Here is a 15,880-nt window from a genome sequence, read left to right as displayed (position 1 = left end):
AGTCATCGGGGCACATTTGCTTACCCGGTCCCTGCGCGATCCCTTATCCGGAATGTCCGACGAGGATGAACTCTGATTCTGATTCACAAAGATCGTACGCCCGATATCCTGCATGTGTTGCTTCCCCACTCAGGTCCGCCAGAGTTCACCATCTTCTTCCTGGTGAATGTAAGTGCTTGGCTTGCGACAAAATGGAGGTGAGTGAAGCTGCGGCTGTGCTGCTGGGAGCACACGGAGACGCACGGAGCACCTGTGACAGTACCCCCTCCTTTTGGCCTCCCCCTCTTCTTGGCATGAAGGAACCTCTGCAGAATACTGCGGTCCAGGATGTTGTCTTCGGGCTCCCAAGATCTCTCCTCTGGCCCAAACCCCTTCCAGTTGAGGAGAAAGAACCCGTCCCTCTAATCCACTTCATACTCAGGACCTCTTTTACCTCAAAGACATTGGTGGAATCAGCCTCAGGAGTAGGAGGAGCTACAAGATGGCAAGATGAGGAGATGATGGTAAAGGCAGAGGAATGAAGTGGGACATTTTGGAGAACCGTTCTGTGACCACCCAGATGACAGTATTACCAAAAGATGGTGGAAGGTCCGTAACAAGGTCCATGGCTACGTGAGTCCACGGCAACTTGGTATAGGCAGTGACAGGAGCAGACCTGCAGGCTTGAGACGTGAGGACTTATTATGGGCACAGGAAGTGCAGGAACTCACAAAGTCTTGGCATCCTGGCCACCAGTAGAAACGAGAGATGAGAGGAACAGATCTTTGCACCCCTGGGTGCCCAGCCACACGGGAGCAATGTCCCCAAGTTAGTATCATCTTCCAAACAGCAGGTCTGACATAGGTCAAGGCAAGCTTTATGTCCAGGAGCTCCCGATCACCTAAGGAGCAATTCATCTCTACGGCAGAGAAGGTTTTTGAGAAGAAGTGGCAAGAGATAGTTCGACCTCTGGGCCCTTTTTGTATGAAAACGGCTCCAGCTTCAACCGATGAAGCATCAATCTGTAGCAGGAATGGTTTCTATGTATCAGGCAGAGTGAGAACAGGAGCAGAGGCAAAGGCAGACTTCTGCTTGGAGAAAGCTTCTTCAGCAGCATAAGGCCAGAGTTTAGGATCAGCTTTTTTTCTTGGTCAACACCACAAAGGGAGACATGAGGGAGGATATATGAACTGCCGGTAGTAGTTACCCAATCCTAGGAATCTCTAAATAGCACAGGTTTGTACTGGGTGAGGCCACTGAAGTACCGCAGACAACTGGGATCCATCTGTACAGTCATGGCCATAAGTTTTGAGAATGACACAAATATTATATTTTCACATGATCTGTTGTCCTCTGGTTTTTATGTGTGTTTGTCAGATGTTTTTATCACATACAGAAATACCAGTGCAATCATATTCTTAGTTACAAAAGCTTTTATTGACAGAATGAGTTAATGCACCAAGTCAATATTTGCAGGGTTAACCCTTCTTCTTCAGGACCTCTGCAATTCTCCCTGGCAGCTCTCAATCAACTTCTAGACCAAATCCTGACTGATAGCAGTCCATTCTTGCACAATCAATGCTTGCATTTTGTCACAATTTGTTGGTTTTTGTTTGGCCACCCGTCTCTTGATGATTGACCACAAGTTCTCAATGGGATTAAGAACTGGGAAGTTTCCACGCAATGGACCCAAAATCTCTATGTTTTGTTTTCTGAGCCATTTAGTTATCACCTTTGCTTTATGGCAAGGTGCTCCTTCATGCTGGAAAAGGCATTGTTGATCACCAGACTGCTCTTGGATGGTTGGGAGAAGTTGCTCTTGGAGGACATTCTGGTAACATTCTTTATTCGTGGATGTGTTTTTAGGCAAGACTGCGAGAGAGCCGATTCCCTTGGCTGAGAAGCAACCCTACACATGAATGTTTATAGGATGCTTTACAGTTGGCAGGAGACAAGACTGGTGGTATTGCTCACCTTGTCTTCTCCGAACAAGCTGTTTTCCAGATGTTCCAAACAATCGGACAGGGGATTCATCAGAGAAAATGACTTTACCCCAGTCCTCAGCAGTCCACTCCCTGTACCTTTTGCAGAATATCAGTCTGTCCCTGATGTTTTTTCTGGAGAGAAGTGGCTTATTTGCTGCCCTCCTTGACACCAGGCTTTGCTCCAAGAGTCTCCGCCTCACCGTGCATGTAGCTCTGCACTCCTGCTAGCCTAATCCCGAAGCTGAAACACTTTTAAGAGATGGTCCTGGCGCTTGCTCGTCCTTCTTGAGTGCCCTGGAGCCTTTTCTGGCAACAATGGAACCTCTCTCCTTGAATTCCTTGATGATGCGATAGATTGTTGTCTGAGGTGCAATCTTTCTAGCTGCGATACTCTTCCCTGTTAGGCCAGTTTTGTGCAGTGCAATGATGACTGCACATGTTTCTTTAGAGATAACCATGGTTAACCTTGACAAAAGGTTATTTTTCGCTTTATAGATGATGTGTTTATTGTGTGGTCTGGAACTGAACCTGAATTTAATTCTTTTGTCATCTATTTAAATGAGAACAATGGAATGAACATGAGATTTAAGCCACAAAATCCCATACATCCTTGACCAGATCAGGACACCAGTAGAAATGGGAAATGAGGGCGACAGCGTTGCACCCCAGGGTGCCCAGCAACACGAGAGCAATGTCCCCGAGTTAGTATCCGCTTCAAAAGAGCAGGTCGGTTGTAGGTCTTGCCAGGAGGAAACTGCCGAAGGTCCACTGGAGCTGCAACAAACAGTCTCTTAGGAGGACTGACATGCCGTGGAGCCGGTTCTTCCCCAATGATATCCGAGGCATGAGAAAGGGCATCAGCCTTGACATTCTTCAAGGCTGATCAAGGATCAAGAAATTGAAGCGGGAAGAAGAAGAATGACCAGCGTGCTTGTCGTGGATTAAGGCGCTGAGCAGTCTGGAGATAAAGGAGGTTCTTGTGGTCAGTATACATGCAGACTGGAAAGTAAGCTCCCTCCAGAAGATAGCACCACTCTGCTAAGGCCACTTTTATGGCTAGTAGTTCTCGTTCTCCTATGGAGTAATTCCTCTGTGCAGAGGATAAAGTCTTAGAAAAGAACCTGGTGAGGCTTCGGCCCTTGGGCCCTTTTTGGGTGAGCACCACACCAGCTCCCACTGCGGAGGTGGCAACCTCCAGCTGGAATGGCTTCTCTGTATCAAGCCATGTGAGAACTGGAGCAGAGGCAAAGGTGAACTTCAACTTAGCGAAAGCTTCTTCTGCCACCAGAGTTTAGGGTTGGTGTTCTTCTTGGTCAGCGCCACAATAGGAGATACCAGAGAGGAGAAGTGTGTTATAAGTTGCCGGTAGTAATTGGCGAAGTCCAGGAATCTTTGTATAGTACGAAGTCCTACTGGGCGAGGCCACTGGAGAACCACAGACAACTTATTGGGATCCATCTGTAGGACCTCATCGGAGATGATGTTCCCGAGAAATGGAAGGCTTTTCTGATGAAACTGGCACTTCTCGAGTTTAGCATAAAGGCGATTAGATATCCGAGAACTTGCCATACCTGGGACTAGTGGGACACAAGGTACCTAGAGCACACCAGGATATCATAGAGATAGACATAACACAAGTATAAAGCAGGTCTCTGAAAATGTTGTTGACGAACTCCTGAAATACAGCTGGAGCGTTGCAGAGTCCAAACGGCACAAGGTACTTGAAGTGTCCATCACGCATATTGAAGGCCATGTTCCACTCATTGCCTTTGCAGATGCGGGTGAGGTTATATGCCTCATATAGGTCTAGTTTGATGAAGACTTCAGCTCCACATAGGGGGTCGAAAAGCTCTGTGATCAACGGCAATGGGTAGTGGTTCTTCACTGTAATTTTGTTAAGACCGCGATTGTTAATGCATGGACAGAGTGACCCATCTTTTCGGCCACAAAGAAGAATCAAAGAAGAAGGATTTGCGTATGAATCCCCTCTGCAGGTTCTCCTTCATGTAGGCCTGACATTGCTGCGGTTTCAGGCACAGATAGAGGATACAAGCGACCCTGTGGAGGAGACGTGCCTGGTAACAGGTCTATGGGGCAGTTGTAGGGACAGTGTGGTGGCAGAGTCTCCATTATCTTTTTCAAGAAGATATCGACAAAGTCCATATATGGAGTGGGGAGACCCACCAGAGGCTTGAAGGACAACGGAGAAGATACGGTGGACACTGGACAAGGTACCACAAAACATTGTGACTTGCATTCTGGACCCCAGCGGAGAACTTCACCAGTATGACAGTTGAGCTCAGGAGCTTTGCAACCACGGGAGACGTGTCCCAAGGTAGGACATAGAAGGACAGTCTCCTTATGCAAGACCCCAACTTACAAGCATATAGGCTCTGTGCGATACTGGACCGCGTCGCAGAGGACCTGCCCACTGACGGAAGCAATGACCAGCGGCTTCTCTAGATGAACCATCGGAAAACGATGCTAGGAGACCAGGGCAGCATCCATGAAGTTCCCTGCAGAGCCAGAGTCCAGAAAGGTTGAAGCTTGATCCGGACTGCTTGTTCCATAGCTGAGTAGGACTGGAACATTCAGAAGAGGAGAAGCTTGGCTTTCACCTAGGGACGCTTCTCCCAGGAACCCTAGGTTTGTGCGTTTCCCAGACGCTAAGGACGAAGTGCTCCGTGCTGGCACAATAGAGGCAGAAGTTCTCCTGTCTTCATCAGGAACACTCTTGAGTAGTCAGAAGAGCTCTATCCACCTGCATCTTTCCTCTGCAGCAGTGTCTGAAGGTGGATGACAGGGTCTTTGGAAGAAAGGAGCCAGGCGGGGCAGACAACGAGTCCTGACTTGCAGTTGTTCCAGGAACTGCTCCTCAGAGCACTCAGTAAAGCGGATATTAATCTGCATGGTTAGAGAGATGAGACCACTCAGCGAAGACGGCAAGTCACATGCAGACAGTGGTCCTTTATCCTGTCTAGAAAGTCCCTTTTTATAGGTTGCGATCAGGGCTGCTTCATTCTAGGCTAGCTCATAAGCCAGGGTATGGAACTGAACTTCACCGACAGATGAGTCCCCTTGACGCAGGTCTCAGCAGAAGACGCCCATGCAGGTTCCCCAAAGACGGGCCGGAACTCCGGGCAGTAGAAGGGCAACAACCCAGGAGCAGGACCGCTACCTCTGACTTTGTGCAAGGAGAAATAGGAGAAGCACTGCCAGAGCCCTGCAAATTGACCTCCAGCTGGCCACAAATGTGCATGTGTCTGCACAATCGGTTAGAAACCGACTCCATGAGGATGGTATGAGGGTCTGACATCCACAGATGGGGATTGTGCTCATAGACTAATACTGTGCAGGACCCTTGGCATTTGCCAGAAAACACCAGGCAAATCCACCACTGGCGCCCTGTGCTCTTCACAGATGAAAGCAGGTTCACACTAAGAACATCTGACAGACGTGACAGAGTCTGGAGACGCTGTGGAGAGCGATCTGCTGCCTGCAACATCGTTCAGCATGATCGGTTTGGGAGTGGATCCCTAATGGTGTGGCTTGGAATTTCTTTGGAGGGCTGCACAACCCTCCTTCTGCTCGCCAGAGGTAGCCTAACTGCCATTAGGTACCGAGATGAGAGCCTGAGACCCCGTGTGAGACCATATGCTGTGGTTGGCCTTGGGTTCCTCCTAATGCAGGTCAAAGCTAGACCTCATGTGGCTGGAGTCTGTCAGCAGTTCCTGCAAGATCAAGGCATTGAAGCTATGGACCGTCCCGCTTGTTCCACAGACCTGAATCCAATTAAGCACATCAAGCACATCATGTCTCCACAACCTCATGAGAAGCGTTATAGGGAGGTCATACAGGCAACGTAGAGGCCACACACAATACTGTGCCTCATTTTGACTTGTTTTAAGGACATTTGATCAAAATTGGATCAGCCTGTAGTATGTTTTTCCACTTTAATTTTGTGTGTGACTCCAAATCCAGGTCTCCATTGGTTAATAAATTTTATTTCAGTTGATGATTTTTTTTTTTTGTGATTTTGTTATCAGCACATTCAACTTTATTACAGAACATTATTCAATTTATCATTCATTCAGATTTAGGATGTGTTATTTGAGCGTTCCTTTTATTTATTTGAGCAGTGTATTTCAATGCGTGTATTGGGAGCATGCTCATGCAACATCTTGAAAATGCCTTTAACTGATGGCAGAAGATCAGGCACATGTGTGTCCTCAGGCAGCCTCTTGATCCTGATGTTGCTACTCCTGTTTTCTAATTCACCTTGCTGACTAGTTGGAGGGGAATCCATAAGCTCATCTGAAGAGGAGAATGGAGATGTGCAAAGTAAAGTAATCCAAGCACTCCTTTAGATATGATGCCAAGTGATGCTTTTATTTACACAAAAACGATCAAAAACAGTGACGTTTCGGCCTATTACAGGCTTTTGTCAAACACACACTACAAAACATAAATGATACATACATTCACCGGCCACTTTATTAGGTACACCTGTCCAACTGCTCGTTAACACTTAATTTCTAATCAGCCAATCACATGGCAGCAACTCAGTGCATTTAGGCATGTAGACAGGGTCAAGACAATCTCCTGCTGTTCAAACCGAGCATCAGTATGGGGAAGAAAGGTGATTTGAGTGCCTTTGAACGTGGCATGGTTGTTGGTGCCAGAAGGGCTGGTCTGAGTATTTCAGAAACTGCTGATCTACTGGGATTTTCACGCACAACCATCTCTAGGGTTTACAGAGAATGGTCCGAAAAAGAAAAAACATCCAGTGAGTGGCAGTTCTGTGTTCGGAAATGCCTTGTTAATGCCAGAGGTCAGAGGAGAATGGGCAGACTGGTTCGAGATGATAGAAAGGCAACAGTGACTCAAATCACCACCCGTTACAACCAAGGTAGGCAGAAGAGCATCTCTGAATGCACAATACGTCGAACTTTGAGGCAGATGGGCTACAGCAGCAGAAGACCACACCGGGTGCCACTCCTTTCAGCTAAGAACAGGAAACTGAGGCTACAATTTGCACAAGCTCATCGAAATTGGACAGTAGAAGATTGGAAAAACGTTGCCTGGTCTGATGAGTCTCGATTTCTGCTGCGACATTCGGATGGTAGGGTCAGAATTTGGCGTCAACAACATGAAAGCATGGATCCATCCTGTCTTGTATCAACGGTTCAGGCTAGTGGTGGTGGTGTCATGGTGTGGGGAATATTTTCTTGGCACTCTTTGGGCCCCTTGGTACCAATTGAGCATCGTTGCAACGCCACAGCCTACCTGAGTATTGTTGCTGACCATGTTCATCCCTTTATGACCACAATGTACCCAACATCTGATGGCTACTTTCAGCAGGATAATGCGCCATGTCATAAAGCTGGAATCATCTCAGACTGGTTTCTTGAACATGACAATGAGTTCACTGTACTCAAATGGCCTCCACAGTCACCAGATCTCAATCCAATAGAGCATCTTTGGGATGTGGTGGAACGGGAGATTCGAATCATGGATGTGCAGCCAACAAATCTGTGGCAACTGTGTGATGCCATCATGTCAATATGGACCAAAATCTCTGAGGAATGCTTCCAGAGCCCTGCAAATTGACCTCCAGCTGGCCACAAATGTGCATGTGTCTGCACAATCGGTTAGAAACCGACTCCATGAGGATGGTATGAGGGTCTGACATCCACAGATGGGGATTGTGCTCATAGACTAATACTGTGCAGGACCCTTGGCATTTGCCAGAAAACACCAGGCAAATCCACCACTGGCGCCCTGTGCTCTTCACAGATGAAAGCAGGTCCACACTAAGAACATCTGACAGACGTGACAGAGTCTGGAGACGCTGTGGAGAGCGATCTGCTGCCTGCAACATCGTTCAGCATGATCGGTTTGGGAGTGGATCCCTAATGGTGTGGCTTGGAATTTCTTTGGAGGGCTGCACAACCCTCCTTCTGCTCGCCAGAGGTAGCCTAACTGCCATTAGGTACCGAGATGAGAGCCTGAGACCCCGTGTGAGACCATATGCTGTGGTTGGCCTTGGGTTCCTCCTAATGCAGGTCAAAGCTAGACCTCATGTGGCTGGAGTCTGTCAGCAGTTCCTGCAAGATCAAGGCATTGAAGCTATGGACCGTCCCGCTTGTTCCACAGACCTGAATCCAATTAAGCACATCAGGCACATCATGTCTCCACAACCTCATGAGAAGCGTTATAGGGAGGTCATACAGGCAACGTAGAGGCCACACACAATACTGTGCCTCATTTTGACTTGTTTTAAGGACATTTGATCAAAATTGGATCAGCCTGTAGTATGTTTTTCCACTTTAATTTTGTGTGTGACTCCAAATCCAGGTCTCCATTGGTTAATAAATTTTATTTCAGTTGATGATTTTTTTTTTTTGTGATTTTGTTATCAGCACATTCAACTTTATTACAGAACATTATTCAATTTATCATTCATTCAGATTTAGGATGTGTTATTTGAGCGTTCCTTTTATTTATTTGAGCAGTGTATTTCAATGCGTGTATTGGGAGCATGCTCATGCAACATCTTGAAAATGCCTTTAACTGTGGCAGAAGATCAGGCACATGTGTGTCCTCAGGCAGCCTCTTGATCCTGATGTTGCTACTCCTGTTTTCTAATTCACCTTGCTGACTAGTTGGAGGGGAATCCATAAGCTCATCTGAAGAGGAGAATGGAGATGTGCAAAGTAAAGTAATCCAAGCACTCCTTTAGATATGATGCCAAGTGATGCTTTTATTTACACAAAAACGATCAAAAACAGTGACGTTTCGGCCTATTACAGGCTTTTGTCAAACACACACTACAAAACATAAATGATACATACATTCACCGGCCACTTTATTAGGTACACCTGTCCAACTGCTCGTTAACACTTAATTTCTAATCAGCCAATCACATGGCAGCAACTCAGTGCATTTAGGCATGTAGACAGGGTCAAGACAATCTCCTGCTGTTCAAACCGAGCATCAGTATGGGGAAGAAAGGTGATTTGAGTGCCTTTGAACGTGGCATGGTTGTTGGTGCCAGAAGGGCTGGTCTGAGTATTTCAGAAACTGCTGATCTACTGGGATTTTCACGCACAACCATCTCTAGGGTTTACAGAGAATGGTCCGAAAAAGAAAAAACATCCAGTGAGTGGCAGTTCTGTGTTCGGAAATGCCTTGTTAATGCCAGAGGTCAGAGGAGAATGGGCAGACTGGTTCGAGATGATAGAAAGGCAACAGTGACTCAAATCACCACCCGTTACAACCAAGGTAGGCAGAAGAGCATCTCTGAATGCACAGTACGTCGAACTTTGAGGCAGATGGGCTACAGCAGCAGAAGACCACACCGGGTGCCACTCCTTTCAGCTAAGAACAGGAAACTGAGGCTACAATTTGCACAAGCTCATCGAAATTGGACAGTAGAAGATTGGAAAAACGTTGCCTGGTCTGATGAGTCTCGATTTCTGCTGCGACATTCGGATGGTAGGGTCAGAATTTGGCGTCAACAACATGAAAGCATGGATCCATCCTGTCTTGTATCAACGGTTCAGGCTGGTGGTGGTGGTGTCATGGTGTGGGGAATATTTTCTTGGCACTCTTTGGGCCCCTTGGTACCAATTGAGCATCGTTGCAACGCCACAGCCTACCTGAGTATTGTTGCTGACCATGTTCATCCCTTTATGACCACAATGTACCCAACATCTGATGGCTACTTTCAGCAGGATAATGCGCCATGTCATAAAGCTGGAATCATCTCAGACTGGTTTCTTGAACATGACAATGAGTTCACTGTACTCAAATGGCCTCCACAGTCACCAGATCTCAATCCAATAGAGCATCTTTGGGATGTGGTGGAACGGGAGATTCGAATCATGGATGTGCAGCCAACAAATCTGTGGCAACTGTGTGATGCCATCATGTCAATATGGACCAAAATCTCTGAGGAATGCTTCCAGCACCTTGTTGAATCTATGCCACGAAGAATTGAGGCAGTTCTGAAGGCAAAAGGGGGTCCAACCCGTTACTAGCATGGTGTACCTAATAAAGTGGCCGGTGAGTGTATATGTGAAATACATATGAGGCCCATAGTGGTATACAGTATTACAAGTAGAGAGTAACCATGTGTCAGTTAGCCAGTGCATCAAAGAAAACTAAAAAGCTAGGATAATGATATACAAAATGCACAGAAATCTGCAACCAATGGACGGTAACATTACATGGATAGCTTGATATCTAGTTTCACATTTGAAACAACTGCAAAATAACAAAGGATAATCTGAATGGTGTCACAGAAAAACATAGCATTAAGCGTAGCATAGCATTTATGCGTTGCAGGCGTATGTGTCATAGATGACCATGAGTATCCCCTGCATTCTGTATATAGTTACTGGGCCAGAGTAGTCGACAGTAAGAAAATAGCCTATAGAGACCTGGGGATAGAAGACAAAGAAAGACGTATTTATCAATTGTAGATGTATAAAGGGGTATGGCTGATTAGTGTAGTGGGGGCGTCAGGTATGGACACACTGGGGCAGATTTATCAAACTGTCTAAAAGTCAGAATATTCTTAGTTGCTCATGGCAACCAATTGCAGCTCCCCTTTAAAATATTCATGAGCACTGGAAAATGAAAGCCGAGCTGTAATTGGTTGCCATGGGCAACTAAGAATATTCTGACTTTCAGACAGCTTGATAAATCTTCCGCAATGTGTCACGAGAAAACAGTCTCAAAATCCCCTGGATATGTTAAAGTGTTCCAAAGTTCTGACCACGTAAAAAGATGCATGTAAGGATTGAAAAATTAGGCCTGGTCTTTAAGGCCAATACTAAACTGGTACGGTATTATGATGCTATATTTCTTCATAAAAAATCTTGGCTTATAAAACATTGCCTGCAGACAGCCTTAGTCATTCAGGTGCCTGTGGTAAAGCAAATATTTGGAACTGCTGCTGTGCAAGTTACAGATATAGTTAGTAGAAGAAAAAAACATTTCCAATCAAAATTAAAAATATATGTACATGCTGTATTACGATACAAATGTAAAGAAAATGTATCTTCTTTAGCATGAGCATTTGTTTAATGTTCATGTTTATATGAAGAAAATATACCAGTAAGTGCTCATTCACAAATCTGTTTTTGTCTTCATTATGACATCTAATGATAATTAGAGACGATCTGGCACCAGTTTTCTTGCCTTCCAGTTTTAGACAACTATCATTGACATTGACATTTTTGTTTCTTTGCTTTAGGTCAAACATATTCAGAATGGCTCAGTGGTTTGAACTGCAGCAAATTGATAGCAAATTCTTGGAACAAGTTCACCAATTATATGATGACAGCTTCCCAATGGAAATACGCCAGTATCTGGCACAGTGGCTTGAAGCACAAGATTGGTACGTTTCAACAACAAGTTTAAAAGTTTTACATAATTTTACAGCCACACTGACAATAATGGTGCAAAATCTTTCTACTTGTTGCAGATGTTCTCCTATTCTACTGTACTTAGGAGGCATAAGTATTATTATCATTATTATTAATGTGTAGAGCACCATTGTGAAGGGCTAGGTCTAGTAACCTGTAGGTCCCAAGAGGTCCAGGCTTGGTTTAGGTGTTCATGAAGGGAGGTCGAGAGGTCTTCCATGTATTGCATTCTCCTGAGTCTAGTGTAGAGATCTAAGTTAGATAGTGGGGATATCAGCATTTTAGCTGCCATCAAGCATCAACCTTCAGTTTCCGAAGACCAACAGGTAGAAGACTGAATAAGAATGGATCTAGATTATTAGATCTAGCTGAATCGTGGTTTCCATAAGTGTTTCTAACAGAGCATGGGCTTTTGTCCAGAAAGAGTATAGAACAGAACTCCTTATAAAGAGTGTTATAGGTCTGGGTGAGCCAAACAACTAAATATTTAAAGGAGGGGGAGCACTAAGTATAAGAGATAAATTAACTTTTTAGAGATGACAGTAGGGGATATGGAAGGTTTATTTGCAGGGTTTCAGCTTTGACTTATCTTTTAGCCAGATAATAAGCCATATTCCTTGAGTTCTAATTGTAAGTTAGAAAGGGATATCAAAAGGGTCCGCCAGAGTCAGGAGGTCGTCTTCTGCACTAGAATGCTTTTCCATGATGAAGTTGTTTTTAGGCCACCCAGGGTTCAATGCTAAGCTCATTGAGGAGAAAGAGGGCAGCCTTGACAAGTACCATTTAGAATAGCTAGAGGTAGAGAATGCTAATATGGTAAAGGGTGCGAAGCATGAAACTGTAGTTAATGCAATCAAAGATCTTCGCTGCACCAAGGCTTAACCGAAGTCACAAAAAGGGGGTACGTCAAGAGCAAAATCAGTAAGCAAAAGGGTCAATGTCAAAAACTAGCTGAGATCACAACAATACAGAGCAAGAACAGGTCAAACCTATAGCAGAGAGCAAGCGATGAAGGGATTTCAAACACTGGCACAGGTGACTAGTGAAGCTGCCATTTCTGCAGCCAGAACCCCACCTCCAGAACCTGATTGGAGCTGGACAACTTCTGTGAATGAATCCCTCATGGTGCAGAACAACAAAGCACAATCGCAGACACCATGCAGAGGTACCTCAACTCCCAGCAGTCCAGAACACAATCCCTAAACAGCGCAAGGTCTTAGCAGCGTGGAGTCTGCATGGAGATGCGCAGGAGGTCGGAGAACGCTGCTAGTACTACCAGAAGCATCGGAGGAAGGACCAGAAGTCCCAGCGTTCTCCCCTGTGAAGCTGACGGCTTTGGGTCAAATAGGGGTCTAGTAGAAGGATCGGCATAGAGGGAAGAACAGTAGTCGTGGAACAGTCCCGAAGTAGATGATAGTGTAAGGTATTTGTCCTATCTTTAATAGAGAGGGGCATTGAGCACATTAGCAAAATAGTACAGGCCTGAATGCTTATGATGGGGGATAGTATGTCAATTGCTTAGTGGAGGGGTTATCTACCGTCAGTGGTCATAGATAATGTGTGTCCTGATCAACTTTTCAAAGACTGCTGCTAGATCTTGAACAGTGTGGTGATCCATAGATTCAGGAAATAATGCGTTAAATTCACCAACCATTCAAGAGCAGTACTCCACGTTGTCAGTCTCTCAAGCAGGGTAAAAAGGAATGTGAGTTGGCTGGTATTTGGTCTGTAGCCAGAAATTAAAAGAGTGGTGTACCAGACAGGAAAGTTTTAAGGATTAAGCAGTGCCCCAAGGGGTCAGAGTCTATTCGTAAGATCTGCAGTGGGCAATTACGGGAAACAAAAATGGTAAGCTGAGCAGCTGAAGGGCAATGATGTCACAATGGGGACATATGCTGAGAGGAGGAAATAAAGAGAACCAGAAGGACATTTATGGTACTATAGGATTGTACAATGGCAGGAGAAACTAATGAAGAGCAGAAAGGCGGCAATGTTAATTTGGGGATGTACACTAGTAGGTGGAGCTAATGTTGATCAGAAGGGCAGTGATTACACAATCAGAATATATACCTACAGGAGGAAATAATGAGCAGCTGAAGGGCAGTGGTGGCTCAATGGGGATGTATGCTGATAGGAGGAAATAATAAGAAGCAGAAGCGCAGTGATGGCATTATGGGCTGTACACTGACAGGATGAACCAATGAACAGCAGGTTACAGACCACAGCACTGGCACCCCTGAGTAAACCACAGGAAAGGTGACGATACTCGTGGGAAATACAGACCCCACTACTTCACAGATACTGGCGATATCATAACTATTGTTTGTTATACTGTACATGTTTATTAATGTATTGTTGTGACACCTTCTGCCATTTATAGCCTATTACTATCTAGTGTATAAGGGTGGCATATTATTTTTTGCACTTTAGCCAGAGTCGCATTTGACTGCGTAATTATTGCCATACTGCTCTGGACACCTGTTCACATGTGATATGTGTTTTTAGTGTTTTTATCGTGGTCTCTTTTCTATGCAATGTAAGTAGAGGTATTTTTTGTTACATATACACTCTCTAAGAGTTTCATGCAATGCCAGTACACATCACTCTGCTCTTTCTCCCGTGGTTATATATGATATTGTGATGTGTGGCAGTGGTTTAATGTTTAGGATTTTCCTCTGTAGGAGTCATTCAATTGATATAGAAGTGGCAGTAAACATGTTCAATGGCCTCTCTGAACTCCTATGGTTCCCTCAAAAAGAAATATCGATGCTTTAGCTTCAGACTTGAAAGGTGCTTGGCGCAATCATCTAAAGCAAGTACAGAACTATCCTTTGTCTAGGGGAAGATGAAGTAAAAGTTTCATCTACTCTGCTAGATATCCAAACACAGTCTGTGGCCTAGGCTTCACAGCAACGCCATCTCGCGGCATAGTCCTATGACTTGGAAAGCAAAAATAGAAGCAATAACTTCTGTATTCGTGGTTTTACTGATGCTACACAATTTTCTGTTCTGTTTCCAACCCGCACTGGTATTTTTAATTTGTTTATTTACTGTCCACTTGACCGGAAAACAGATTTGACCCATTTTAGGCCGCAAGATGTCACCTGCTGGGTGGGTTATTATACGCTCAAAAAGCAATTCATGCAACAAACCAGGGACAAGGGCGATCTGGACTTTGATGTAGCAAAATTTTCACTCTTTTGATCTCTCCCTCCACACTCTACATCAGAGGGCCACCCTTTGCCCATTGCTTTTTATATCACAGGATAGAAACATCTCTTATTGATGGGGGATGTATCTTATTCATCATTTTCATCATGAGGAATTGACATTCTTCCTGCAAGCTTTGGCATTACTTCATTTACTCCTCCAAGATTTGAATGTCCCATCACCTGACCCTCAGCAGCAGCCGAGAAGAGCATCATCCAGAAAGATCTGTTGAGAGACTTCAGCTGGACTCATGCTTCTTGCATTATTGGGTATACCTATGATTGCTTCCTAGTTCCTTTATTCTTTTCATAACTAGTACAGGGCTACTTCACATTAACCTATTAGCCATGTACATTTTGATTGAATGACCCTTCTGATTAAAGCTCAAAAAAGATTTCTGGATCTGCAAGCTAACCTATAACCATTTCTTCTTGTATTGTTTCCTGGCATACCTTTTACAAATAGCCCAAGTTAAGTTGAACACAAACTGAAATCTGTTCTCACTTAAGACCCAGAACCTTTTCACTTAAGAAGAACCTGACATTTAAATTTACCCAACCAAAATAAATACTCCATTAAAAACATTGATTAAGAAGAATTTCCCTTACCCCTAAATGGTTCATTTCCATGGTTGCAATGTTAAAAAATCAGTTTGTAAACTTGCAACTCACCTGATGTGAGCCCAATCACACAGATTCCTGCATATTACATTTTGCTTGCATTGCTCTGCCTCTTTGTTCCTGATTGACAGGTGTCACTGCAAGGACATGCTGCTGTGTGGATCATTGAGAGAAAGAGAGAGCTCTGTTACATCAATGGGTACTTCATGTCATGTAACCAGATTGATGTCATCGAAGGTCCAGTTTTCAACATTTACAACTTCTACCCCGTGAATTTTTATAGCGGTTAAGGAAAGTATTCAGACCCCTTAAAAATGTTCTCTCTTTGTTTAATTTTTGCCAATTGATATGATATAAAAAGTTCTTGTTTTCTGCTCTTTAATGTACAGTTTACATCCCATCTTCACAGAAAAAATACAGAAATGTAGATATTTTTGCTAATTTATTATCCCCCCCCCCCCTCAATAAATATTGCACCCTATTAATGCCACCATATTCAGCTCTTGCATATATTGCTAGGGCCGGATTATAGGCAAGGCTCCTGTAGCCTCCACCATCTTGCCCCCATAGGAGTCCCCCATCATATGACAGTCTCTGACATTGTCAGTCAGACTTTTGTATGTTTTATTTGCCTACCTGCTGCCTGCATGGT

General features: G+C 44.5%; 1 protein-coding gene across 1 annotated transcript in view; it reads left to right on the top strand.

Annotated features, from left to right (window-relative positions):
* STAT1 (signal transducer and activator of transcription 1) overlaps window positions 1-15,880 on the top strand; it is a 176,087-nt gene that overhangs the window by 9,208 nt on the left and 150,999 nt on the right. The window contains exon 2 of the mRNA XM_072120887.1: window positions 11,227-11,370. Within this exon, the coding sequence (XP_071976988.1) occupies window positions 11,243-11,370 (128 nt within the window). The 5' untranslated portion in view covers window positions 11,227-11,242. The remainder of the gene's footprint in view (window positions 1-11,226; window positions 11,371-15,880) is intronic.

Source organism: Engystomops pustulosus, chromosome 8 (genome assembly GCF_040894005.1).
Source record: "Engystomops pustulosus chromosome 8, aEngPut4.maternal, whole genome shotgun sequence".
In the NCBI taxonomy this organism is placed as follows: Eukaryota; Metazoa; Chordata; class Amphibia; order Anura; family Leptodactylidae; genus Engystomops; species Engystomops pustulosus.
Note: the sequence above shows the minus strand (reverse complement) of the source record. Positions and strands in the feature narration are given on the sequence as shown.